Source organism: Cinclus cinclus, chromosome 1 (genome assembly GCF_963662255.1).
Source record: "Cinclus cinclus chromosome 1, bCinCin1.1, whole genome shotgun sequence".
NCBI lineage: Eukaryota > Metazoa > Chordata > Aves > Passeriformes > Cinclidae > Cinclus > Cinclus cinclus.
The window spans coordinates 19,367,085-19,394,085 of NC_085046.1; the positions used below are offsets into that span (position 1 = coordinate 19,367,085).

Sequence of the window (27,001 nt, forward strand, 5' to 3'; positions counted from 1 at the left end):
GGAACACACTTAAAAAATATTATTTTTGATGTTAATCTTAAACTCTTACTACATCCCCTCTCGCTTCTCCTGCTAACTGTGTATTAACTGAGTAAAACTCTACCCAGCCCCTCAGCCCTCGGTGCTGTCATGGTGCCTCTCCAGTATCTCTGCAAATCTTTCAAAGGCTCACAGGAAAAGATGCAAGAAGTGCCAGCTGCAAATGAAGGAGCATATAAACATCAACATTCTGCAGGCCTTGCAGACAAAGAAATAAAATGTCACTGCCTCTTGTGACAGACCACAAGCTTACTGTTAAATTAACACCACAGATCCGAGGGTCTTGTGCTTCCCTGCCAGAAGACTTGCTCCTATCAGAAATTATCTAAGTCCCAGTAATCAGCACACACTTTGCTTTGCCTTTTGCTTTGCTCTGTACAACTGTGTTGTGTAACACCTACTGGAAATATGACAGGAATAACAAATGTGTGGAGTGGACTCTCTGTGTCCCTACAATAAAGGGCCCAAGGGCTAAAAGCAACCTGCACAGTGTTCTAAGACTGGCCATTAAATGAGCCCAATTCAGGCACTGTGTAAAAACAGTATTAGTGCATAAAAAGAGAACAAAGAACCCTTAGCATAAGTAAAACACACCACACTCAGCAGCAATAGCTGAAATGGAGAATTAAAGCCCAGCACAAGCCCCAGAGCATGGTGACAGACAGGTAAGAACAATTCATGATGGATGTCACATGGAAGAGGAAGAAACTACCAGTAAGGATGCTGTGATGACTCCCTGAAGCCGAATCACAGCTGCCACTGACCCTAGGACCCAGTGGTGCAGAGGTAAAAAAGGAAAATTTTGGAAAGTTTGTGTGTATATCCTTTAAACTGCATATAATTCTAAACTACTTAAATTGGAATAACCATAGTTCTTTGATTAAATTAGCAATAAATTCCTGGCTTTCCATATAAAGAGCTTGCTTTCATCCATTCCTTTTATGAGTCAAATCCTCGTAATGATTCAACAAAACTTCTCCCAAGACTTCAATCTCCTCAAATCAAACATGCTGATGTTTATAAGCTAAATGCAGAATTTGGCTCATTTTCCCTACCAATTACAACAGAAAAAGCTTAAAGGTTTCTGCCTCCTCAAAAAATATCTAAAAATATTAAAAAAACCCCAAAAACTTAGCTGGATGAATAGACAGTACTTAATCATGGTTCCTTTTCCACATCACTCACATTTTTGCTTCAAAAATGTCAAAGAAGCATCCAGCCAAATATCTTTAGTATCATATTTCTCCTATCTTCATTCTTCTCCTTTCAAAAATCACAAATATATTAACTTTTTTTTATTACTACAATTAATAAATAAACCAAAACCAGAGTTCACTGGGGTTATACTTATGTTTTTCTGTTGTATAGAGAAAAAAAATTATTTGTACAAATGTAGGCTAATTATTAAAATTCTACTTTTTATACTTTTTAAAGCATAGTATAGATGCAAAAATAAACCTAATGCACCAGGCACAGACACAACCATTCCTATGTCACATAAGCTGTACCTTTATTCTGTTTTCTTTTATAAAAATTAAGTCTGAAATGCTGATTTTTTTTCCCAAGCTCATATTGCAGCTAACCTTCTCCTTGGTTTCCCTATTTTTCAAACTAAGCAATACCATAAGGTAAAACTTGTAAAATATTCTGCCTATACAGGACTATAGATCTTATGAATCAGATTTAGACATTGATTTTTTTCTCTCATTTGCATGCTCATACATCTGGTAAGGAAAAGAGGAATCTTTTGGGTTAAATATTGTTCAGTTTTACACTGCCAAGAGCTGGTTTTAGCCTTTGAAAGTACCAAATGTTCCCAAACAGAAGAATAAAGTTAGAGCCACATCTGGAATTCAAGAGTATCCTTTCCATTTATAATCCTGGGGGCTATAAAATCAGAGTCCCTCCCAGATTAATGTTTGCAAATTCTCTGCCACAGAACAGTGAACAGTCCTTTCAGGGTGCTCCTGATCTGCAATCTGGTGCCAACCACCATGTGATCATGCAAAATATATACTTGGTGGCTAGAGTGAAGGAAAGCAGTACCTTGGAAAACTCAGATCCAACCAATAAATAGGGTGTGAAGACATTAAACATTTCTCACTGTTACTCAGTAATCTTGAAAGGATAAAAATATTCTTGATGCATGAACAGTTTAATACCTCACGTTTCATTAGATTTGCAACCATTGCACTTTCTCTGCTATGGAAAGACAGCATTCCTCCATCACAAAGAAACATAAGCAAAGGAAGCTCGGCAAAGGAAACTGACTGTGAGGAAAGCAAATGCAACAGAGATGAATGTGATGGCATTATTTGCAACCATAAACCACACTTTTAACATCAGAAGTGTCAACTTGCTGGTGTTTTTCCATCAGACAAATAGAACACAGTAATTAAAAATGCATTAACTACAGAGATGTCTTATTCTATTTGATAGACATTTAATGGACCAGACTACTGCATTTACCAATATTGCACATACCTCACAGTCTTTGCAATCACAACACACAAACTGGACAGGAAGAAAAGTTTCAGCATTAAGGAAGCCAACAAAGAAACATGGAACCAAACAGCAATAGCAATACTACTCTCATTCTGAGGACTAGTGATTGCTTTATAGGAGAGGAAAAATGACACATTATACGATTATTAAAAAAGTCAACTAACTTCTTAAAAAAACCAAAACCAAACCAACATACTAAAAAGGAAATGGAAGGGATTAAATGCTCTATTCCCGATGAGAATACAAAAAAACTAACCCACCAAAGAACTGTAAGGAAATCATACAAGTGTGCGTTTGGAAAGAATTCCCACATTTAACAATCCTTTTTCTCACTGCTGGTGAAAAGGAGAAAGTTTCCTGCTCTCCCTCAAGTCAGTTTAATTCTGGCATTTAGAATTTTACTGAACTTGCTAATTGCTTGGCAAAGATGTGAATGAAGACAGTTCAGAAAGACACCAGCAACTAGATTAGACAATTCAGGAAAGCTGATGTGTGCTGTCTACACAGTTGGTTTTATTTCCACAGCTGAGGAGCCAACTACTGGTGATGAAGGAATTTCTGCAAAGCAAGTCTTAGCCTTCCCCTTATAATTTCATCTCTCCTCTTTAATCAAGAGGAAGCTTTCAAGATTTCCAAGAATGACACTTTCTCACTGTGATGCTGGTGCCTCATCTTCCCACATGACAGGCAGCAGCTCCCAGCCCCTTCTCATCCCCTGCAGCACTATCTGCTGGCAGAGATGCTTCAGCCAAGCAGGAAGGAAAGGAGCAGGCTGATCAGGGGCTGGACACCTCATCATCATGACTAACGAGGAGAAGCTGAGGAAAAGGGGAAAGAATTAGAAATCCAAGGAGAGTAAGATGCCAGGTAAAATATAAAGAGAAATTGAGAAAAATGAGGGTAAAGCCAGCACCAGCCAGAGCTGTTTTAGTTGTCCTACAAGGTGTTGATTTGGACGCAATCATCCATTCTAATGAAATCTAGAAAAACCTTGCATTTGAGGAAATCAGGACTAGTCAACTTACATCTAAATATAAAGTAGACATTCACTCTATAAAGTACCTTTTTGAGAAATACAGAGGTGAGACAAATGGCCCTGGATCATATGTCGTGTACTAATTATTTATGAAGCGAAGCAGAAGTCTTTAACAACGTACTCACAAGGGTATTTTAATAATGAAATTGAGCCCTAATTCATAATGACCTTCAGACATGGCATTATGCACATTTTCAATTACTTTCAGCCAACATTCTCGCTATGCAGTCACATAATAGCTATCCCAGCAAGAGAGCTGGATTGCAGCATTCATCTATAATAAATTGTTAATTTTTACATCACTAACTGATTAGTGTAGTCCAACAGGAAACATAAATAACTGTAAATTAATTCTGCTTAGAAACATGTTTAAATACAGCATATTTAGAATATTGGAACATGTTCTTTTTTAAAATGTAAACTTTATTTAGTTGATGATTCATGTCTTTCTTCAAGTAACTGGGATAAAAGCACTTAACTTTATGGACTACATTTTCACTTAAAGTTGAAAGACTTTCTTTCACTAACATGGAGAAATTCTCTTCAGCCTACTTACAAACAGACTTCTTTCACAGTCAGTGCAGGCTCATTTTTTTACCTGTATCTCCTGTTTGCATACATACATTATACATGTACTAAGTGCCTGCCTTGATAGACATTCTAAACTGATCAGAGTAATTTTTTTAAAAAATTTAAAAGCCTATCTGCTAACTTCTACTTTAACTAGGCTAAATATAATGACTAAGCCACAACTTGAATGCAGAATTCATATTTCAATTTAAAGATTCAACAGTAACCAAATGTTGATAACAACTGGATTTCTGCATATGCAGTTTACCTCCTATCAGCTTAAAAGAAGTAGGAGAGATTTAGGGTCCATTTAATACATAACACTTTTTTTTTTCCTTTTAAGTTCTAGAATGACATTAAAATATACTTATCTAATTTGGCCCTGAGAGGAATTAATAATTTAAATGTGGTGCATGTGTTACTAAATAGATATATTGGATTTTTATTTTTTTTGTAATGAGGCTGATCCAAGAAATTCACCCTTTAATGGGGCTAAAACCAGGCCTCAAATCAGATACTGGGAGCAAGACAGTGTCATTATGGATTTCAGCACCATTTCACTTTCCATGCCAGCCTGAGTTGGCTTTTAGCAAGGATGTGGAATGTTTGAGCCACTGGTCAGGGAGTGGAAGCAATTTAAATGTTTTCTACCTCTAACAGCGGACTGGAGGAGGAGAACCTGGTGTTGAAGCTTCTGTTGGCCATTCTGGAGGAGGCACAGTGAGGAAGTGTGTGTTTGGATTCAGAAGTGAACAAAAGCATCAAAAACATCTGCAGAATGCTTAAAAAGGATTTGAGAGATTTTATTTTCTGTGCCTCCTTCCAAAATGAAATAACTTTCTACAAATACAGAGTGCCTCAGGCAATGTGCAGTCAACCACAAGCAGTGGTTTACTATGATGCTTTTAACTTTGTTTTCTGCAACACCACTGACCACCACACCCAGCAGCTCCTTACATATGATAGTGTTGGAAGCTTTACACCAGAGGTTTTTACTGCTATAATAAAGTATTTAGCACCCATTATTTGGTCTTTCACAGCTAATTAGAGAAGCCTTACTCTCCAGCATGAAATTTCTTTGGGTGTTATTCAACTGCTAAATTTGACTGTGTTATGCAAGTACATGTGCATCCCCCACCTCTGCATAACGTTTCTCTCACATGCATACTAGATACTGATTTCACACAGAGCCCAATATTTGCTAAAGCTGTTTCTGTCCTCAGAGTAGCTAAAGCAACACACAGAAGCTATTCACCGTTTGCTAGAAGAAATAACACACTTAATTTGCTGAGTCTTCAACAATTTATTTTCCTTTTCCTGCATCAAAAACCTCGTACTTTACTAAAAAATTTCAAACTTTATATATAAAATGTGAAGAATGAAAGGCACAAAAATATTGAATGTACTGAAAAAGCTATTAGAAAATAACTTAGGGAGATTTTATTTAAGCAAAAAATCTACAATAATGAGAAGTAAAAAATATTTTTTTAACGTTTAGAATTCTACAAAAATTTGAAAAGACTCTATAAAAAATGTATTTTGACTCTCTGAAAATCTATACATTTAACGAGATTGATCAATTAAATTTATATTCCTTAAACAATACAAACGTGTGCTCTTAGACCCTGATTAACTGCTTAATTTAAAACTTAAATTCAAACAGTACGTTCTGAACTGTCCCAAAATATGATATTATCTTCTGTTTCCATTCAGAATTTGTTCACTGAAGAAATGCATTACTAGATTTAACTGATTTTATAAGACCTTCTTCCATTTTTATCACCATCCAAACTTTCAGGTTGGGTTCATAAGAAGACTGAAAGAAAAAAAACTGGAGCAAAAGAAATTATTCCTTGATATAAATCAAGAATAATAGTATCCAACCTGGATCTCCCATATAACTTTCAAATGCTTAGATATTTCTTAGACCTGGATTGGAAGAGGGATCAGTACATGAATTTTTTTCCTGCTGCATTAATACCACATAAATCCTTATGTGTACTTTGTCACTGATATCTTTTACTTCTGCCTAACCTATTCAACACAAAACAAATAGTTTTAACAGAGAAGAAAATTGTTTGTGGGTTTTGACATGGTGGTTCCTGTGTTACCTGTGGTTTATAGAAATTCCTAAAAAGAAATGAGTTTATTGATGAAAAGCACCACTTCTTTTTCTGTTTTTTGGCACTTTTTTGGCTTTTTTTAAGACCTCACATAGTATTCTTTTATTATATTTAGAGCTTGGTGCTATAAAGATAAACAGAATCTGAACAGATATCATAGCAGTATTGACACTGAATACTCTGTATGAGCACCTAAATGAACTATCTCACAAAACAAATACATGCTTTATGTATCACTTCAAATAAATGAATTTAGGACTCTAAGTTATTTTGGTTTGTATAGATGCATAAACTTGACAGTGTCAGTTACGCATCTTTTTTTATAGTTTTTCAAAAGAAGAAGTGTCTCTGTGTTGACAATAAAATTTACACTACTGATACATATATGATGAATTTTAGTTTCATATAAACATCTGAGAAACAGATACAGCTATGGCACATTTAGTGGCCTTTCATCTCTGCAATTCCAGGCTCTCAAGAAAGAGTGGGTATGGTTTATTACATGTAGTGTAGGGGGTCTTTCATGTCACCAGATCACTGTGGTAAGAACTTCAAGTCAGCATTAAAACACCCAGGAAGACTCTGTAGGAAGTCATGTACAAGAGCAGACATTCATGGTGTCTAGAATTAATGAACATAGCTTCAAGAGCCCAGTGTGAACAAAATTCAGAAGAAGCTATTAAAACTATCCTTGTGATGACATGAAAGATGCATGTAGGATGGCATGTTCCAGCTGTTGAATTATGGTTGTCTTCATTCCCGTCTTAGTGTGTAACAGTCCTGCAGAAACAGCAGAGAGCCTATTGCTCATGAATAGAGTGAAACTGTTGCAACATACACTGAAGTTGAAGGAGAAAATGTAGTTTTACTTCTGACTGTTGGAATACAGCTATCCACCAGACTTAATTAGACAAAATTTTTACTGGGTTTGCAAGGGCATTCAGGAAGAAACAGTGAAACATTTTTTGAGACCATAGTAAGACCTTGTCCATTAATAACAGAATGAAGCAGATAAAGCAGGTACATTACTTTATGACCTTTTACGTCTTGTGCATTTTCCTGGAATTAAGCAGCAAGTGTGTAACCATGTCCCTGTTCACATCAGACATCTTCTGAAGGAAAGTCCTTAACAGTAATCAATTCACTGCAGCTGGTAAACAAACACCCAGCAGCATGTGCTGCTGTACCAGAAACTGTGATCAGCAGCAGGTTAAGAGCAAGATCCTAACTCACACAGGAGAAGGTGGATTTCTCAGCTGAAAAGTATGCTTTTCAGCTCACCTTTCCAGCCTTGTGGTTTGGAACACTTCCCATACTACAGCACACCACTGCTGCACCATGCACACTGGGCCGAACTAAGCTGGCTTCAAAATTACCCTCCTGAAACAAATGAACTGAGCAGCTGCAGATGGAAACTTCTCCAAACAATGCTTGGAGCCAAAGGCACTGCCATGAAACTGCACTGCCAGAGAGACACAGCACAGTCAACGTGTGCGAAGGAAATACTGTCCAGTCTGAGAAATACAAGGCAGAAGTTGAATCTTTCAAACCTGCTCAAGAATGCCAACTCAACAACAGCTCCCTGTTTATCCTTCCCATTGGATTTTCTTCAAGCTGAATCACATAACAAGGCTGTGTGAGTCGATCCACACAGTGTCTATTCCTTCCCAGAATTCCAAATTCCTTTCCACTTTTGCCCCTTTATCCTTTCCTAACCTCCCCTTGTCCCCAGGCCTCTACTGTAATCATGGGCTTCCAAGAGAAGCTCCTGGACTGAAAGCCTGCCTTGGAGATTTTACCCAGAACTGAGCACAATGCCAAGACAAGCTCTTGGAAGGCAAACAGGGAAGATATGGATTACGCAAGGTGATTTAACCTGGCAATTTTATGCTGAGTTTAAATCTACGAGTAAGGAACCTCTTCCTTTCTGAGGAAAAACTAAGGGTTTCAATTAGAGTTCATATGTACACAGCCATATACACCAGCACAACTGTGTCTTCCTTCACCTTACCAGAGGAAAGCACCCATCTCCTTTGGCACAGGCTGCTGGAGTTCTTGGGGTCCCCCAGGTGACTGCCAGGTGAGTGGGGACAGGTACAGAAAACACTCCTCTTCCTCACGTCCCCGTGCCTGCAGAAGGCAACTCAAGCTCTTGGAAGGCAGCTGGATGAGGCAGGCCCACGCTCAACCCCAGCAGACCAAGTCCACTGAACATGCCAGGGCTACTATAAAGGCAGCACAGTTAAGCACTTCCATGGTGGACCTGTGTTATATCTCAATTGGATTAAACTACCAGGAAACACCAGGGCAGAATGCAAGGAAACGTGTGTTTTGTGAGTGAACCAAATGCCTTGTTGCAAAAAGGGAATAAAAGGGTCAAAATAAGGAGAGAGCTGGGATAAATGTAGCACACATCCCCTTATAGCTCCTCTGGGAAGGATAGGTTCATCTGTAATACGACTGCTTCTGAAAGCCAGAAATAGATTTTCCTTTCCAATTCCTGCCATTTATTACTGCTGATTATTAAAAGCAATGTGCACAGCTGATTTATAAGATGGCAGGTTCCCAGAACTTCTCATTTTCACTTCAGTGAGGAAGTGTTTCTCTTTTGACAGACAGAGGTGATAGGTACACAGAATAACCCCCAATGCTTTGTGTTCACGTTTTACCCCAAATGAAATATTACAATCCAAAAAATGTTTAAAATTAATTTTTAAGTAATTGTCCAAATGGATAGAGCCAAAAAGCAGAAGGAGCATCTCTTCTGTCACTAACAATCTGACATCTCCAGTCAAAATAATCAAAGCAGCTGCAGTCTGATCCTTCATCTTCCAAGTTGTTTTTTCCCTTGGCTTTTCCTTCAGTCACTGCAGTTCAAAAACACAATTATATTTGCACAACAAAACTCAAACCATGGGATGCATCCCTGCTTTCCATACCTGTCAAACACAGATTTGTTCGAAATACTGAAAATAAATCATCAGTGTTCAAACTAGATTCTGTATTCTAGATGTAAACAACAATTCAGCTTGAAAATATATAACTTATAAGATAAGATTTCCAAAATTATATTAAAGGGCAATCTTGTGAACATATATTTAACTCACATTATTTACATACAAACAAGCAAGAGGAAGAAGTCTCACTTCAAAGAATAATTGAATGAGAAGTTCTTATTTTAATGTCAGTTATGACAGGGAACCACTTGAATAACCTAAAAATTAATGTAACCATTACAGTATGCTAAAATTGTCCAAATCTGGCCAGGGCGAATATTGAGAAAAGTAAAGCTGGAGATAGTAAAAAAAAAAAAGGGAAAAACAATATTAACCTGAATTTTCTGCATCATTGTACTGCTTGACATTGAATCATTTTTTAAAACAGATACCGTCTGCAGGTTTTGCTAACAATATAATAGGATTTAAATGTCACCCTGTAGCTATCTAGCAAGAGGAAGAAGGCATTTTAAAAAGCATCTCCAAGAAGTAATATTTCAGTGATTACTATCTCATCTAAAGCTAGAGAATACCAATTGAAACTTAGATGTTAAGATTTCATATCAGATTCAATGAAAGCATTTGCTTGGTTGCTTACTTGTTATTAGAGTTGACTTTTTTCTATCAAGTAAGTAAAAATAAAACTAGGTAGTTGTGAAAGTTGCAGTGCTAAAGCCCATTGGCAACATTCCCATGACAAAAATGAAAGGAGAAAGGTAAAATGGTTATCTACACTTTCACAAAGGATAAATCTCTCTTTAATCTTTGATGTTTTGTGGCAGCCTAAAATGCATCTCAGTATATACATTTTACCTCAGGACTGATTATTTTAGGAGTATAAAACAGAGTGTTTATTGTATTTAATTTGGGAATACAACCCATGTGGTTATGAAATCCTGGAGGAAAATGCCAAAGCAGGATTGGTGGTTAATATACAGAAGAAGTGTTCAGAGCTTTCTGCAGGGTCCACACGTGAATGTTACGAATGCTCTGGGATATGCACTGGCTTTACAGAGAATATAGACAAAAAGATGGCAGGAACACATCCAGAAAATACCCAGAACATATCCAGAATGCAAGCAGAAAAGCATCAGTGAGATCTCTCCAAATCTTAATTTTAAAATAATTTCTCTAGTACTCTGAATTATGCAGAATCTAGACACTCTTCATATTTCAAGCTGAGTTTTGCACTTAAAACGTTCCCAACGTGGGAACACAGAGTATCCTTTGCCCAGGTAATACAGTATTACTTTGAGTTCCTACTGACTTTTTTTAAGTTTTACACAACCAGTGACTAGTTTATGTAACTAATATTAAATTTTCCAAAGGAAACACTTTAGTATTGGCATTTAATGTCAGTCTAATTTTGTATCAAAGCACTTTAATGCTACCTATACTTAGAACTCCTTGGCATCTTGCACGTAATTTTATAAAACAAGTTGCAATTATGATGAAAAAAAGAGATTATTTTTGAAGCTTCCTTTCTTTTATTCCTGATTTTATATATATAGCCAAAACTATAGCTACTTGTGGGTTTTTTCTTATTCCTATTTTTTGGGGAGGTTGGGTTAGAGAGAAAGAAAGGGATTCAGATCTTTGCCAAGGATTCAAGGACTGTCTGGAGGTTTGTTTTCACTGCAGATGACAAGTACTTCCCTGCATAATAATACACATGAGCCAGGTGTCTGCTCCAACAGAAATCAGGTTAGCTCCTGAACTGGCTGGAAAATAGTCCCCTCAGCACAGGAAGCAGAAAGCACAGGGCTTTGTTGTCCAAACAAGTTTTCTCCAAGGCACTTTGCCACATCACGTGTGTCAATGTGGACTGGGGCATCTCTGCAAGGCAAGACACCCGTTGCCTGCACAGAAATCCTTACTCCAACTCAAAATCCCCATGACTGTCCACTACCAGCTCTGATCACAGGATTACCTTCGTTCTCCAACAAAACCTTTGCATTTTTGCCCAAGTTAATACTTTGGTACAACAGTCCTCCTCCCATACAAACCAACCATTTCATAACAGGAAGCTGTACAGCTATAGACTATAAACGGCCAGTTCAAGTCACCAGTGATAGTTATCTACCATGCAGCCATAAAGGTATATTCACATATTCATAGGGATGTGTATATGGATATATATAAAGCATACATATACATGTACAAGCCCACACAGATACAATTGCATGTGCATGTCTTCTTTTAACAATTCCTTTATGCTCCTGTTTACAGACTCGTAGGATGTTCAGAGTTGGAAGGGACCCACAAGGATCTTAAGTAAATAGCCCATTATTAGCACCATGCTCTGACCAACTGAACTGATCTCAGGGTCACAGCTCCAGAACCACAGACATTTATATTCAAACATCACACACACTGTAGGTACTTTTAACAATGGTTCATGCCCTGAAATCTTACCACCCCTCTACATTTGAATCATTCTTCCTTTTAAGTAGAAAAATCCTATGTTAACCATTAAAACATCTGATAGGTAGAACAGCTGCTGATAAAAATGAAGTTCTGGATTACACTGTCTTGGATGACATTACAGTCTTGGATGTTGGAAAAAGTAAACCAGACCTTATAAACCTAAAGAAAGTTAAGGAGCTGGATCATACATGTCTTAAATGCAAGTTACTTTGCTTAGAGCAAGCAGCAGCATCTACCTCTATCTGATAGCAGTGAAACTGCTCACCACTGTACCAGCCTGAGTAGCCTTCAAAGACATAATTACTGCTTTCCCATTCCACACTCACACCCCCCTCCCCACCCAGTCACAGAGAACATCCCCAAGGCCACTTCTCATCCTCCCATATGGTTCCCATGACACTCAGCAGCTTCTGCTGACCCCCACATGAGCATCTGACATCTACACAGACACATCAGTCACCATCCCCAAGCCACAGGGAGGGCTGGCCTGAGCACACTTTATCTGCAGCTTAATTCAGCAGCCACAGCAGGGATGCAGGCACATTAGGGTTCAGGAATCTCTGCTGTGACCTGTGCAGTACCAGCCTGCCAGAGACCTGTGGGACAAGGAGCAGAAAAACATCCAGGTTTTCACCAGGTTTTCAGGATGTTTGCACCTGGCTTACAATACCTACTTTAGCTAAAAAACTTCTTTCACACTGCTCTTAATGAAGAAGTTACTTAGTTTTACACAAAGTACCACTGGCACTACTGCCCTTTATGTGGTAATGTAACCACACAGAACAAGTCAGAACAAAGACATCTCACCAAGGGAGCAGGCTCTTGTGAAAGCAGCAGGTGAAAGAGCAGGCAGAAGAGCTGTGACTGTCCTCAGAACTTCAAAATGCTGTCTCAGTATTGTGTCCATTCCTTGGGGAAAATTTATCTCTTTTCCTTATTATGTGAAAAAAGCCAGGATACTAAAGTATCTACAGCTAGGCATATAAATGTAGACTGTGTTAATATCCCTGCACTTGTTTTTTTCTACTGAAACCCAAGAAACAGAAGAAGAAATGCTACTTAGGACACATATTTCATCACTCTAATCACGGTATGAATGGGAGATGGCAGATGTCTTCTAATGAGAGCCAGAACTGTCTCTGGGACATTTGATTTCAGGTTATGTGAGACCCTACTGGAAGAAAGAATTCCAGCCCCCAACAGCACAGCCCAATATTAAGAAGGGATAAACTGTTCAGGGAAATAACCGATATAACAGAAGGCATTAGTATAGAACAAGTACATACACTTCAAGTGAAGACAAAATCGACTATGAATACACACATGAAAAAACCTACAGGTCACAAACAGTATAAAAGAAGCTGCTTTACACCCCAGTGTTACACTCCTAAGAAAAAAACAGCAGCAATTAATGAAGAAAAATAATATCTGTAACCCAATTTGAGCAGATCCAGCAATGCAGAACTCACTTGCAGCTAAGCAACAACCAGATTTGCACCTGTACTTTGGGATCCATAGCTCATTCTTTTTCCAGCTAGACCTCTGTGCCAGCTATCACGTGATCCCAGCAACTACAACACACATTAGTGATCTAAATTATTACATGCAATGAAAATATTCTGAAACAAAAGGGCAAATTAGAAGAAAACAATGACAAAGATATTACCACACACAACAGCTAACAGTACTATCCTGTGTTGCTATAGCTTTGTGTTCTGTTCAGCACCATGATGTTCTGGTAATTGAGAGAAAACAGAAAGAATGTCCATGAGGGAACAAGCTGACATAATATAAGGATGCACATCAAGGAGATGGACACTTCTGGCCTGTCAAAAATGCTACTGCAGCTTCAGTAGTCATACCTCAACTAGCTTTGCAGCTGCCCGCTAGCAGCATAGGGTCATTCTGAGGCTGTGAAACCTGTCTGAGAGTGAATAAATACTCAAATAACTAGTCTTGGCACACTGCACTGGATAATTACATCTGACAATCTTTTTCATGCCCTCAGCCTCGCAGAGTTATGTAGGCATTATCCCAGCCTGCTACACATTTCAAAGCCGTGGTCCCCAAACCATGCATGGAGGCAATCCATTACATTTAAGACATTGCATTATTACTCACAGTCACAAGCCATCACCACTACTACAGCAGACATCAAAAAAAGAAAAATGTGACAGCTTATATCATTGCCAGATCCAGAAAAGGGACATTTAGTATCAAAATTTCAGTGGTTTGCCATCTTAACACAAAAATTATTTTAACAGCATTTAAAACTAGAACTCATATATCTTAAATTTTTATGAACTCCTAAAAGGATGCTAGCAATGGAGCATCAGGTGAAGTGCAAACAAAGCAGAGTCAAGGGTGATCGAGATTTTCTATTATGAACACAATTACTTCTCGAAGGCTATGGTCTGATTTTGACAGTGTTTTAAGTTTTAGGACCACAGGATGTTGAGAACAATCCTTAACAGAGAACAAAGAGCTGTCCCAGGTGAGAAACAGAACCTGAATTATTAACTGGCACTTTCAGTACCCAATGTACTAGAAATAACGGGAAAAAAATAATTTTCTAAAATGCTGAACATATTCTATAGATCTCTGTTGAAACTGTTTCTGAATAAGGAGCTCTAAAGCCATGGGAAGAAAAAAAGCAAAATATAAAAATCTGAAGAGACTGAAGAAAAAAAAAAAGAAAAAACTAGATTCAAAATGTATGAAGTACTTGTGGCAAAACAAATCAATGGAATATTTAAATTTAGTTTACCAGCACTGGAGAAAGCCAAAAATTCCAAAGTCCCCTTTCTAAAGTACAAACTTCCATTTCTAAAGTACAAACTTTAGCTCAATTAGCACTGGATTTGAAGGCTCTTATTATTACTTGTACTTCAGTTTTCCTTTGATCTCATCCCTCTCATTTGGTGCAATATTTCAAGGAATATTTAATTGAATAGTTGCAAGGAATGGACCAAAAAAACCCCACTTTAATTACTATAATTTATTTGAATCATCATCCTTCAACAACCAAAAAGCATTTTTGACTGTAGAAATGACAACTTTTAAGTTATCAGTGCTAAACACAACTAATGTCTTTTTTTTTCTTTTTTGCCTTGTCAATGCTGAAGAGTCATGTTTTCATGGAAATAGGAAACTCACCAAAATACCACCAGAAGCCCTTAGATTTGTATATTATTAGCATACACTACCTGATCACAACACAGGTCCTCTCTATCCTAAACTTAGCACATGTTATGGTCTGTGAGAACACTGAGGAAATCCTCAATGCCTTGAATTTTTTTTCCTACATAAAACCAACCAACCAAGCAACAAAAAAACAAAAAACAAAACAAAAACAAAAAAAAACCCCAAAACCAAACTACACAAAAAAAAAAAAAAAAAAAAACACAGCGTTTTTGCATTTTTATTGCTAAACTATTCTAATCAAGAACATTTCATCTCAACTTCAAGCTTAACAGCTTCATTTCAGACCTGTTTCCCTCAGGAGTAGACACTGGCCTGCAGGTAGCCTCATCAGCTGCCTTTTAATTTTCTGTCCCTGGATGACTCTGAACATGCGCCCCTGGCCCCACCTTCCTTACAGTAAGTCACATGCAAAAGTGAGTCAGCAAAATATGCTTAACCATTTTCCAGCAAAGCAATGCTTGTATTAAATAAATAAATGAATAAATGAATAAATAAAAGTGGCCAGAATGTACATTTCCTTCCAAGCTTTTTGCTTTTATTTTCTGTTTGGATAGGTATCAGAGATACATTCTGCCTTCATGTCACACAAGCACTTAGACACTATAAAAATCCAAATTTAAAAATCTTAAAATTGTCCTAACAATTTGGCATTGTGTTCTCTATCACTACATTTTTATCTTCAGTTTTAGGTGTTTTCCCTAGCTGTAATAAAAGAAAATGGATGCCATTTAACTGTTTTCATTAACTTCATGACACAGTTCAATAGTTTTTTATCTACCCTTAATTCACTATCATCTTTCCTCCACCACTGCATTATTCATGTGTGTCACCCTCTTTAATTCCTGTGACAAATACATTTGTAATGATTTTATTAAGGATCAACACTTCCTCTCACAATGAGAAAAGGCAAAAGTTAAAGCAGCTCTGTCACTTGGCTCTGCCTGGAAGTCGGTCAGGGCAAAGGCAAGCAACCTGCAGCAAACCTGCAGCCTGTGGCAAACAGGTCTGGGGGCTGACAGCAGCCAGGAGGCACCACCAGCAGCTACTGCTTCATTCATTTTACTGTACTTCAGGGAGGTGAAGGACTGAACCACCAATAAAGGCAAGAAAACACACCCTCTCATATTTTACAGCTATGCAGTTAGGCTTAATTTAAAGACATTTTTAACTACTTATTTCAAACATAGGCACCAATTGTACATAATATTTATTTAATAGTATTAATTTAAATATTGCACTAGACCAAATATTAGATTGCTACAGTCTCTATGTAAAATTATTTCCATACACTACATCCTGGAATGCCTTTTAACATCTGACTAGAGAAACAAAAATGCTAATCTAATTCCAGCCTTAATCTGTTTTAAAAGAAAAAAAAAATAAATAACTAATTTTGTGTTTTCTGTGGAATAACCATTGTTACAGCAGGTTGGTTTTGGCAGTGCCTTTACTACTTTGACTGTTCACAAGTTGTCTTACAGTTTCATATGGTGTCAGACCTAGGGACTATATCTCATGCCAGCTGGAGTGGGAACATTGAGTTTCATGTATAGAAATACAGCTTTTAGAAGTAAAGGTCTGCTAGCAGTTCCTCTACAAACTACAATGGCAGCTGTGCTAGAGGTCATGAATATTACATAAGGGCTGTCCATGTATTCAAGCCAGCATCAGTAAGCCAAATTCCCATAGCAACACTCTCATAGATTTACTCATTGCTAAGGGATGCATCAGTTCAGCAGTAAGTACTGCACTGCTACCCTGATTAGTCTGCAAGATACTATACTTCAACTCTTCTTTTAAAGATTGTGCATTTACTGATAAAATTCAAAACTTCACCTGAATTTCAGGGCAGCCCTTATCATCTTTCCCAGGAGCAAAAAAAACCCTCAAACTAACAAAACCCACCCCTGATAAAACTGAAACTCCTGACTACAATCAACAATCTCTGAGATAAAAGGCTGAAGGGAAGCAGTGAGCTGCTTCTGTTGAGTTTCTGCTACACTGATCCCAGAAAAGCAACATCAAACTTCAAAGAGATGTTCAGCATCTCCTGCACTTGGCACATTTCAGCAGCTCTTTTAAAAGCTGCTGTAGGAGCTCTTATTAAATATTAGTTAACAATTACATTTAAAAAAAAAACATTTTTGGCTTCCCTGTTCAGGTTTTCTGCCCTGACAAAGATGTCTGCTTGTGCATTATAGCACTGTATTATTTACAGAGCTGGTCCTCACCACACCATCAGCTACAGAGCTCAGTGATCTGGACTCACAGATTTCGGATTTCCACTTGTAAAACAGGTGGCATAAATGGGCAGAGGTACATCTGGCAGTGGAGAATTAAATGGAATAGGAAATGGAAAGGAGAGAAAAAATTTTTAAAAATGAGGCAAAATGGAGGAGGGGATTCAGAGAGTGAAGGAAAAATGTAGATCAGGTAGATCTAAGGGGAATCTCAATGGTGTATTTAAATATATCAGAACAAAAAACAGATTTTGTAAAACAGTAATACATTTAAACCTGGCAGGTAGCATACAAAAAAGAAAAACTGGAATTAAGTGATAAATGAATGATAATAAGATGAGCACAGTTTTTACAGGTGCAGTGTTATTTAAAGATGCAGCACAGATGAAAGGGAAACAAGCCCATCACCTTCACTGCTAAAACCTTCAAAGTCTTAAATGCATCTCATGGAAAATACATAAACACACAGCAAAAACCTAAAGTCCCTTTAGTGTTTTCTTACTACATTGTCACTATCAGCCAAGAGTATGGAGAGAGGTGAAATTTAAGGAAGACCTACAGCAAATGACTCATGGGGTCACTTAACACACAAACTGTAAAGAAAGTCAGTGAAGTCTTAAGGAAAAAAAAAAAGCCCTTGTAACAGATTCTCCCTATCTACATATGACTTGTAGGGACTGATCCCTCATTGAAGGGAGATAAAAACAATGTCTGAAGGCTGATTTTTGACACTGTAAAAGCATTAAGTGCCCTGGCAATCCATGCATGAGCAAACTTTCAGAAACATCTTCAGTAAGAAGTCATAGCACTTACCCTATATAGTGCTACAAATGCTTATATTTAATAAAAGAATAAATGCACAGATTTAAATAAGAATGTTCTGAAATATGTGAGTCAATCAAGTGCCTATTACAGAAAACTGTTTCTAAGTGATTTATTATGGAGCATATATTTTCAACTGCTGTCTGGAATGTTTATAAGAGATCTAATCTATACGTTAACACATTAAAAACATTTTATCACTAATGGACAAGATGATAAAGAATCATGGAATGGTTTGGGTTAGAATGGATCTTAAAAATCATCTAGTTTCAACCCCCGCTTTAAAGCTGAACATTTTATGAGTTTCTAACATGAAACAAAACCTTACCTTGGCTTTTTCCAGCTGTGCCTGGGCCTGTCGCTCTGCCTCTCTCCGCACTGCTTCCCTGTCTTCTTCCAGAGATACATCTGAATCAGATGGACGGCTGGTGTAGGAGTCCGCCGAACCCTGCAGAAGAAAAAGAAAAATAATGCCACAAGTTCCTTGGATGTTTAAAAAAAAAGACAAAAAAAAACCCAAAAACATAGAAGTGTTTATACACTTTGCCTTTTCTCTTACTTCTGCATCCCTGACAAGAGACCAACTGCCCAAAAGGGAAATTCACTTAGAAGAAATTATGTCTAGGTAAATGTTTTCTTCTGGAAACTTTCAAAAAGTGCAGGTGTCTTCTCCAGTGTTTTATTTCCTGCCCTATCTCTGCACTCTTATTTGTGTGCTTTTCAGCAAGCAGAGCCAGTTTCTCTGGAGACTTACAGCACTGGTGCAGTGCAGGGCTGAAGGACACACAGCAGCTTCAAGGATGGCTCCATAAAAATTAGAACTCTAAACAGTGACAGAAATAGCAAGCAAACAGACCTTCTATAATCAAAATGCAAATTTAGTATCAATAATTATCATTACACAATATCACTGCTATGAGATTTAACCTCTGCTATGAATTTTTATTTTAGAGCACCCTCTTTACCTGACACACTTTCCCCATCAGAACAGCAAATGGCTCGTATCCATCTCTGCCCCTCAGCAAAACATGCAAATGACCACAAATCAACTTCCAACTAATAAAATCTGTCTGGACTCAACACATGTCCCTGTACCACCACAATGGAAGCAGCCACAATGCCAGAAAAGCTCTATAAATAATGACAGCTCTGCTTTCCCTCTGCATCTCCCTGCATACAAAATAGAGTTCTGGTAATTCAATCAGAATAAAAACAACTGTCTTCTCCTCACTGCTTTTTTTTTTTTTCTCCCTCTGAAATACATACAATATAAGGTGATAAGGAAAATACAGGGCTTACACAGATATCAGAATTCTTCAGACGTCCTCCTTTGGCTCTTTTCAGAAGCCTGATCCAGGTGGCCTTCATTAGCCAGACAGCTCAGTTACTGTCCGCAGCTGCAGCGCCCGGCACTGATCTCATAAAACATGTGCACACTGAGCACTGCAGAATCACAGCTCCTTTCCTATCCATGCTCTGCTGTGAGAGCCTTCCTTCTCTTCCCTCTACCTTTCAAGCTTCCAGCCTCACTGTTTCCAAGTATTCTACTGCAATTAAATTCTCAAATTTTCTCATGCCAGTAGGAAAAAAGAAAAAAAATAATTAAAAAAAAAACTCCCAAAAAGCCACACCACCTCCAAAAATCTCAACTTCAGTGATAAAAACATAAAACAAAACCAGCTTCAGAAATATTGTGAGAGATGCTTCAGCTGATCATAAACTGAGATCGATCACAGAAAAATACCTAGGGCTTTTTCCCTTCTGTTTTTGGGGGGCGGATTTAGCTGTTAAAAATAGTGCTTGTAAAAGAACCTTTTAAAATCCTGTGCAAAATGTATTCAGTGACATTTGCAAGTGCAAAGTTCATTTCATCTCTCCCTAGATTGGCTGGGGGTGGGGTAACAGGCTGTTCATAGCACTGGGCATGCTCCATATGTGCAGCCTTTTACGCAGATGCTCACATCACACCGGGCTGTTAGCCTATGCCAAATTGCCATTTTACATCTCAAGGGTAAACAGCTGGAAAACGCGAGGTCCCTCTGAAACTGGAAGTGCTGGTATAAAGTCTCATTCCCGTCATAGATGTCTGCTGCCAGCCACGTTTCCCTTGGACGCTTGCTTCTGTCACGGAGTGCTGCCCTCCACTGCAAAGCACTGAGCTCCACTCACAGCTCCCTTACAGAAACCCAAAATATGCCTGTTGAGTGGGAATTTAACCCCCTGGTTACTGCATATATTTTTTTTTCTGACATTAGGAGAGGAAAGGAGCAAAGTAGAACTGCAACATACCACATAACATATGAATATTAGATCCTAATATGACAGAAGCCAAACAAAACCTTAAATTTCACTATTCTGCCTGTCAGAATTACCCTCTACCCTGTAATAAACTGACATGGGAATGACATGCTAAGGCAGGTTTTCCTAGAGCATTTATAATTTACTGAGGGGCATGCAACAATCCAGGTGAAAAAAATCACTGTACCTGACTGCAGTGCCTGCCTTTGATATAAATCCTGATTTACAAGAAAAACTGCAAATAGAGACTACAGCTGAGAACAGTGGTCATGCACAATCTGGGATATGTCAGCATATCCCAGGAATGATCACATCCTGCCATGATTTGCGTCTGTATAACAATGAAATTGCCCATCACAAGTGATGCAGCAGCCTACATTTCACCAATATTAGAGCAAACAACAGTTGTCACTAAACTCACAGTTCTAACTACAGCTACTTTTTAATTTCACAAATGTTTTACGTTTTTCTTTTCTGAAGCCCATAATAGTTATAGCATAGAATTTAATAAACTGTCTTTGAACTGACATAAAATTATTCTCCAAGAAATATTTTGCTTTACAGGAGTTCAGATACATCCGCTAAGTTATGGTCATTGTTCAAAATTAAAATGTTCCCTGAGCTAGAGCAATAGGAGCAGAAGTCAAAATAAAATAAAGGGTATTGCATTTTTTTTTAAATATCTTGTCTTTTAAGAAATTATACAGAGGTCCTGTAGCCTCCTCAAGGCCGGTCAAATTTTGCTCTTCTTTAAAATTTCCCTTTGCCACAACTTCTGACACAGCTGCCAATGGAAATAGTGGGAAAAGATGAGCATCAACAAGCAGACAGAAGTTTAATGCAGCGTTTTAAATCCAGGTATGATTGACACACCAGTGGCCTGTGGACAAAACCAGTGATGTGATCACACCACTAATGAAAGCTGAGACTGTGATGAGCTCCCCCAGAATCCCAGGCCCCAGGACACTCCACAGTTCCTCAGCACTACAATCCTCCTTGGAGAAAGGGCACATCCAAACCCTTCCCCACCTGCACTGCAGCTCCTTGGTGCCACTGCTGCCATGAGGAATGGTACCATAAACCAACCCGAAGCAACGCTACCTTTACATAAGAGTAAAACAAACAGCGCAGCCACCAACAGGAGATCATATGACAGTGTGGGTGTTTGTTTCCTACAGCACTCTTACGGTGAGCACACAGTATTTCACACTGACCAAGCAGCAGAGCATCACTTTTACTGTCCTTCATTCTGCTGTCTACAAGGGATGCTGCCTAACCAGTCCTCAGCCTATAAAAAAACCCATGAAGCACAGCAACATAACTCCTATCTCCCCTAAGGGGGCAAAATGCTTTTTGGGTCAGGCTAGAATTGCTAAAATTTAATTTCATCTTCCTGGCCACAGAGATCATTTACAGTGCTTGTCATGACTTGTGTTTGCCACAGTCCCAACACACATGCAAAAAATCAGAGTGATTCCATTTATTTTAATTTCATTGACAAATTGCATGAATCAAACTCAGTATTACCTTTATTTTTCCCATGGTACAGATATAGTCATGTAAATTTTCTATGGAAAGGGAAAGCTGGAAGATCCTTGGCTTTTTGAATATGGAAAAAACTCACAGCTGGATAACACAGGAAAAGGAGGGGCATCCAATTATATTTAATTAATTGTGCAAATTTCTGAGTATTTTTTTATGAGCTACCAATGCATTCAATCATGTTAATATTTTAAAAAAAATAAACCTAAACAAAAAGTATGATGAAACTATAATAGAAATACCTTGACTATTAAAAAAAAATCATGACAAGTGGATGTGCACTGTCCATTCATGACAACCAAGGAAACTACATTTCCTCCCTGGGTTACTGAAGTTTTTTGGGGTTACTCTGGAGAACAGTAAAAATCTTTTCCCAAGAGCTTCTGAAATTCAGTCTTTGTGAAATTCTTCATGAAATTCTCCATCTCCTTTCATTGCAGTATGGAAGAGCTGCAGTAATATCTGCATGTAATATATGTTACTGCAGCCCCCAATCCCTCACCTTTCATGGGAAACAGTCTAATAAAAGTGAGATAATTCATGTTAATAATTACTGCAGCCATTTATTCTTCTTTTTATTTTATTCCTTACTTTTCAGGTTTACAGGCTTACTTTGTTTGAAAAATAAATTCCTCTTTTAATAACATGCTTGACAAATATTTCCCAATTATCTTACCATTTATTACGTTAGAGTAGCTTCTATGAGCTATTCTTATAATGCAGACTCATACTTTTCACACTTTTAGCAGTCATATGTGATCATATTTGAGGTCCTTTTCCTTCAAGACCATCAAGGTCTGATGGTTTTAGTATTGCAGAAATGCATCATCTTTAGGAGACTGAATTCCTCAAGTAAAAGGTTTTTTTATTATTTCTGTTTACTTGCAGGTAGAAACTATTTAGAGAAATTCAGTAGTGTTTCTAGATCTCTTATTTTTCTGCTAGCTTTCTGTACCAAGCTTAACTTTCATCAGTACAATTGGAGCTTAAGTACAGATTTTGACTGATAAATTGTCACTGGGTTAATACAGCCATCAATACTCTCACCAATTCAGTCATGGCCTTTGTATTGTGTTTTTCCCTTAAAGAATAAAACCAATCTGAGTACTAACTACATGACTAACGTCTGCAGGGTAATCCAGTTAGGAATTAGGTATCACTGGAACAGATAATTTTCCAGATTACTGAAAATTCTCAAGTAATTATATTCTTAGAAAGATCAACCAAGTTCTTTCAAATAAAGACTTTTCACATTATTATGTATTAAATGAAGGCATGAAGCAGTAAGCAAACATGCATTGGGATTTTACTAGGAATAAAGAAATACATGTGACTGCACACATATATAAAACCCTTAATTTATAGCAGTGGAGTCTTCTCTGAGATATGTTTTTCATCTTTTCATTCACTTGATGCTAATGAGACTTCTAAATCCAAAAGGAGAAATGCCTTTATGTTTTCATCTGATTTATACGTTGAACATGAAAGCTCAGGCCTCACTGTGCCAATAAGAGGAACAAATCACTTCAATATTCTGAATTTATAAAGAGATATTGTTAACTGCTTATGTTCTTATCCTGTGGCAGCAGTAAGAATGGCATCACACATCCCACTAGGATGTGTTTGAGATAGTATATAATGTCCTTGTCTTGTGCAACTCCTTCTTGTTTGCTCTGAACTACAGTAAAGAAAAATAGTTATTTCCATAAAATGTTACTTTCTCTTAAAATCTTTTAAAATTGACTCAGAACAAAGGCAAAATGTGAAATATCAAAGTTTAGTATGAACTGAAACTGCTGACATTGGCACGTAATAATATGCCAGGGAATACAGATTGTTGTTTCATCCTTAACTGATTAACCTGAAAAATGTAAACTAGAGTCAGAAGTCAGAAGCTCTCCCACGAATGCACCATGAGTAGAGGGGACCTCAGTTTGGCAGAGGGATTGCATGTGGTGAACATAAAAATTTCTTACCTATGAAGTTTTCTCCAGATGTCTAAACAACGTCATTATTTTGAATTATATGGAAGAAAACACAAAACACTGCTCTGAGAATACTATATAATATTATATGGATGTTAATTATCTGAGGGTCAAATTTATAGCAAGACCAAATTTAATTCAATTAATTTTTTGCAAGTTATATATGAAGTGCATGACAAAATGTAGAAATACCTTTTAGCAAAGGAAAAAAGGAGAGTCTATGTTTTCATTAAGGCACTATCAAACAGGAATTGTTAATTCCTTGTGTATGGGTCACAACCTGGCAAAATCTAGTCTTGTCCTCCCTGGTTCTTGGCATGCACTCTGCAGTGCAGTGGCACAAAATTCACATGTAAATAGACAGTTACTATCCAAGAAGGGCTACCAGCTCCTCCTTGAAATACTCAGCTATGTTTGCATTTAGAAATCAAACCAAATGTTGATTAGAATGTTTTTGTTGCTCTTTAGAGCTGATGTGGGATTGCTATGGCATCTACAGCCATGGGGGATGTTCAAACTGCAGGACTGAAATTTCAGAACAGCTGGGAGCTTTAGGGGGCAATGTGATTAAAAAGGAGATTATATAGGAAATCAGTCTTCTCTTTACCCTTAACATGACTTTGGCAAGCCTGATTGCAGCATCCAGCTCGCCATTAACAGGTTTCCAAAGCGCTAATCCAATTGACAGCTGCCTGAAAGCAGTTTTTAAAAACAGCTCTTAGGTTTCCAGAAGACTAGATTTTGACATACAGGAACCAGGTAAATATCTGTACCAGGTACTTTACCAGGAAAAGTCAAAACAACAAAACCAAGTAACTCCCCACACCAAGCAAACCCACACATTTGCACTCCCATTTCATGATATTAGCCTAAATGTTTGCTTCTGTGTTGTTTCACTAAGAAAAAGTAGAATGAGTATTTTTAGAGGAATGATGGTCTTTCCACAGAGAATTCTAAGAAAATCTTTTAAAATATTCAAAAAGTCAGCTGCAGAGCTCGGCCTAGTTAGCAAACAAATAGAGCCCTCATAGTCAAAGCTATTTTTTTTTTTCCCCCAAATCTGTGGGATGATCTGGTGTGTTAGTTTACCTGTTTTCTTTCAAAAACATCTAAGATAGAAAACTCCTTGAGACCATATTGTGCTTGGCACTGCACAGTCACAAAGTAAATGACAAACACTGCCTAAACAAGCTTGCAATCTAAAGGCTGAGAGAATATGAGGAGGGGAAAAAAACAACAACAACAACAAAGGAGTAACAAAGGGATCAAGGTAGCAATGCAATAGAAAATAAAGTATTTTTAAATACTCGATACCAGCATTATGAGTCATCCCTTGCATAACCACAGTGGGTTGTTCTTTAAGTAAGTTTCATATATGTATTATGGCAGAGATTAGTTCTGTGAAAGCCTCTGAAGGAGGATAATCTGGTAGCTCTGGGTATTCTGACCAAGAGATTCTTACATTTATGAAATAAGAGTAAGGGCTTTTGAGGAAGAGGGCAATGACAGATGACAGAAATAGAAGGTGGTCTCCAAATTCTTTTAAAAAAACCCCAACTTTATCAATAATATAATCACATCACTGAGAACTTTAAAAATGAAACAAAAGAATCCCCCAAATCAAGGGAAAAGAAATGGAATTTGATGTTTTGAGACAATTAATTTGCTCTAGAGAATGGCACTAAACTATTAATGATTTTGAGCTATACAGAAAAGACAGAGCGATGACAGAGCTAAGATGTTGCCAGTGGAATGACTGGGAGACAGGTGTCAGAAGAAGAAAAATGCACCACGGAAATGATTGCAAGCAGCATGTACCTAACTCGTCTCACTTATGTCTCAGACTGTCAGCACACACATGGCTTTTAACACAGATTGACTGACACATGGCAACTTTTGAAAACTCTGGTAACTTGATTATATGCTTAAGACCTTAAGTATAGGTAAAGCATACTTATTAGTAACAACAAGCTGACCTGTGGTGCTGTTTACTGGGGCAGAAGGTGCTTTAAAAACTTAAAGGTTTTAAGGAAAAATGGAAATAAAACTTTTGATTGTATTTATTAATAAGCAGCAAATAACATGAAGGAGTGATTTTAAATTACAGAATAACAACTCATAAAATAAAGAATTTAGAATATAAAATGCTATGTGTTGATAAGAGCAGACAGAAAGACAAGGATTGGTCAGCCATGAAATTTAAGTGGACAGCAAAAATGAGGAAAAATGGAAAACACATCTGGGATGTCAACAAGGAAACAGAAAGCTGGAAAAGGAAAGAATTTGCAGGAAAGCATGGCAACCATCATCCCAATTTGTCTCAGCTCAGTTAGAAGTGCCAATTTAGATTCTGTGTTCCAGATCGTCAGTATATTTTTATCTGGGATTTTGGTTCAAGTCATTAAGATTTTCTGCATACTTAAAAATAGCTTCCTTGAAAATTCAACATGAAATTCTGTTACCAGTAGAGAATTCCGAAGGGAAAAAAAACAACTATTTTCCTTTAATTTTATCTTTTATCTTCATACATACAGGCCCTACTTAGTTTTCAAATCTAACATTTTTTAATCTACTCTAAATAAAAAATTGAAGGTTCGGGGGCTTGCTTTCTTGTTTGCTTTTTACCTTATTAAAAATGGTGATGTTTAGCATATACAGTGAACTCTTATGTATTTTACTATTTGGTTGAAAGGGACCCACAAGGATCATCAAGTCCAACTCCAGGTCCTGCAAGGGACCATCCCCAAGAATGACACCATTTGTTTGGGAGCATTTTCCTAACTCTTCTTGAATTCTGTCAGGCTTTGTGCTGTGATCACTTCCCTGGGGAGCTGTTCGAGTGCCCAACCATCCTCTGGGGGAAGAAGCTTTTCTTCTATCCAACCTGAACTTCCCCTGACTCGGTTTCAGGCCATTCCCTTGGGTCCTATCACTGGACACAACAGAGAAGGAATCAGTGCCTGCTGCTCTGCTTCTCTCACAAGTAAATTGTAATTGTAATTGCAATGAGGTCTCCCCTCAGTGTCCTCCCAGCTGAACAGACCAAGTGACTTAAGCAGCTCCTCACACAGCTTCCCCTCCAGACTCTTCACCATCTTTGTTGCCCTCCTTTGGAAGCTCTCTAAGAGTTTAATGTCTTTTTTTGTATTGTGGCACTCAAAGCTGCTCCCAGCACTCCAGGTGAGGCTGCCCCAGAGCAGAGCAGAGCAGGACA

The 27,001-nt window shown here is 37.7% G+C and overlaps 1 protein-coding gene across 4 annotated transcripts in view; it reads right to left on the bottom strand.

Annotated features, from left to right (window-relative positions):
• The window catches only part of CACNB2 (calcium voltage-gated channel auxiliary subunit beta 2), a 242,210-nt gene that overhangs the window by 59,114 nt on the left and 156,095 nt on the right, over positions 1–27,001 (bottom strand). For 2 of the 4 annotated variants that reach the window (XM_062494486.1, XM_062494470.1), the window contains exons 1-2: positions 19,262–19,823; positions 18,291–18,410 (exon numbers count right to left, since the gene is read on the bottom strand). In XM_062494486.1, the coding sequence (XP_062350470.1) occupies positions 18,291–18,410; positions 19,262–19,330 (189 nt within the window). In that variant the 5' untranslated portion in view covers positions 19,331–19,823. Of the gene's footprint in view, positions 1–18,290; positions 18,411–19,261; positions 19,824–27,001 lie in introns of those variants that run through there. The other 2 variants (XM_062494478.1, XM_062494461.1) reach the window with 1 other exon arrangement.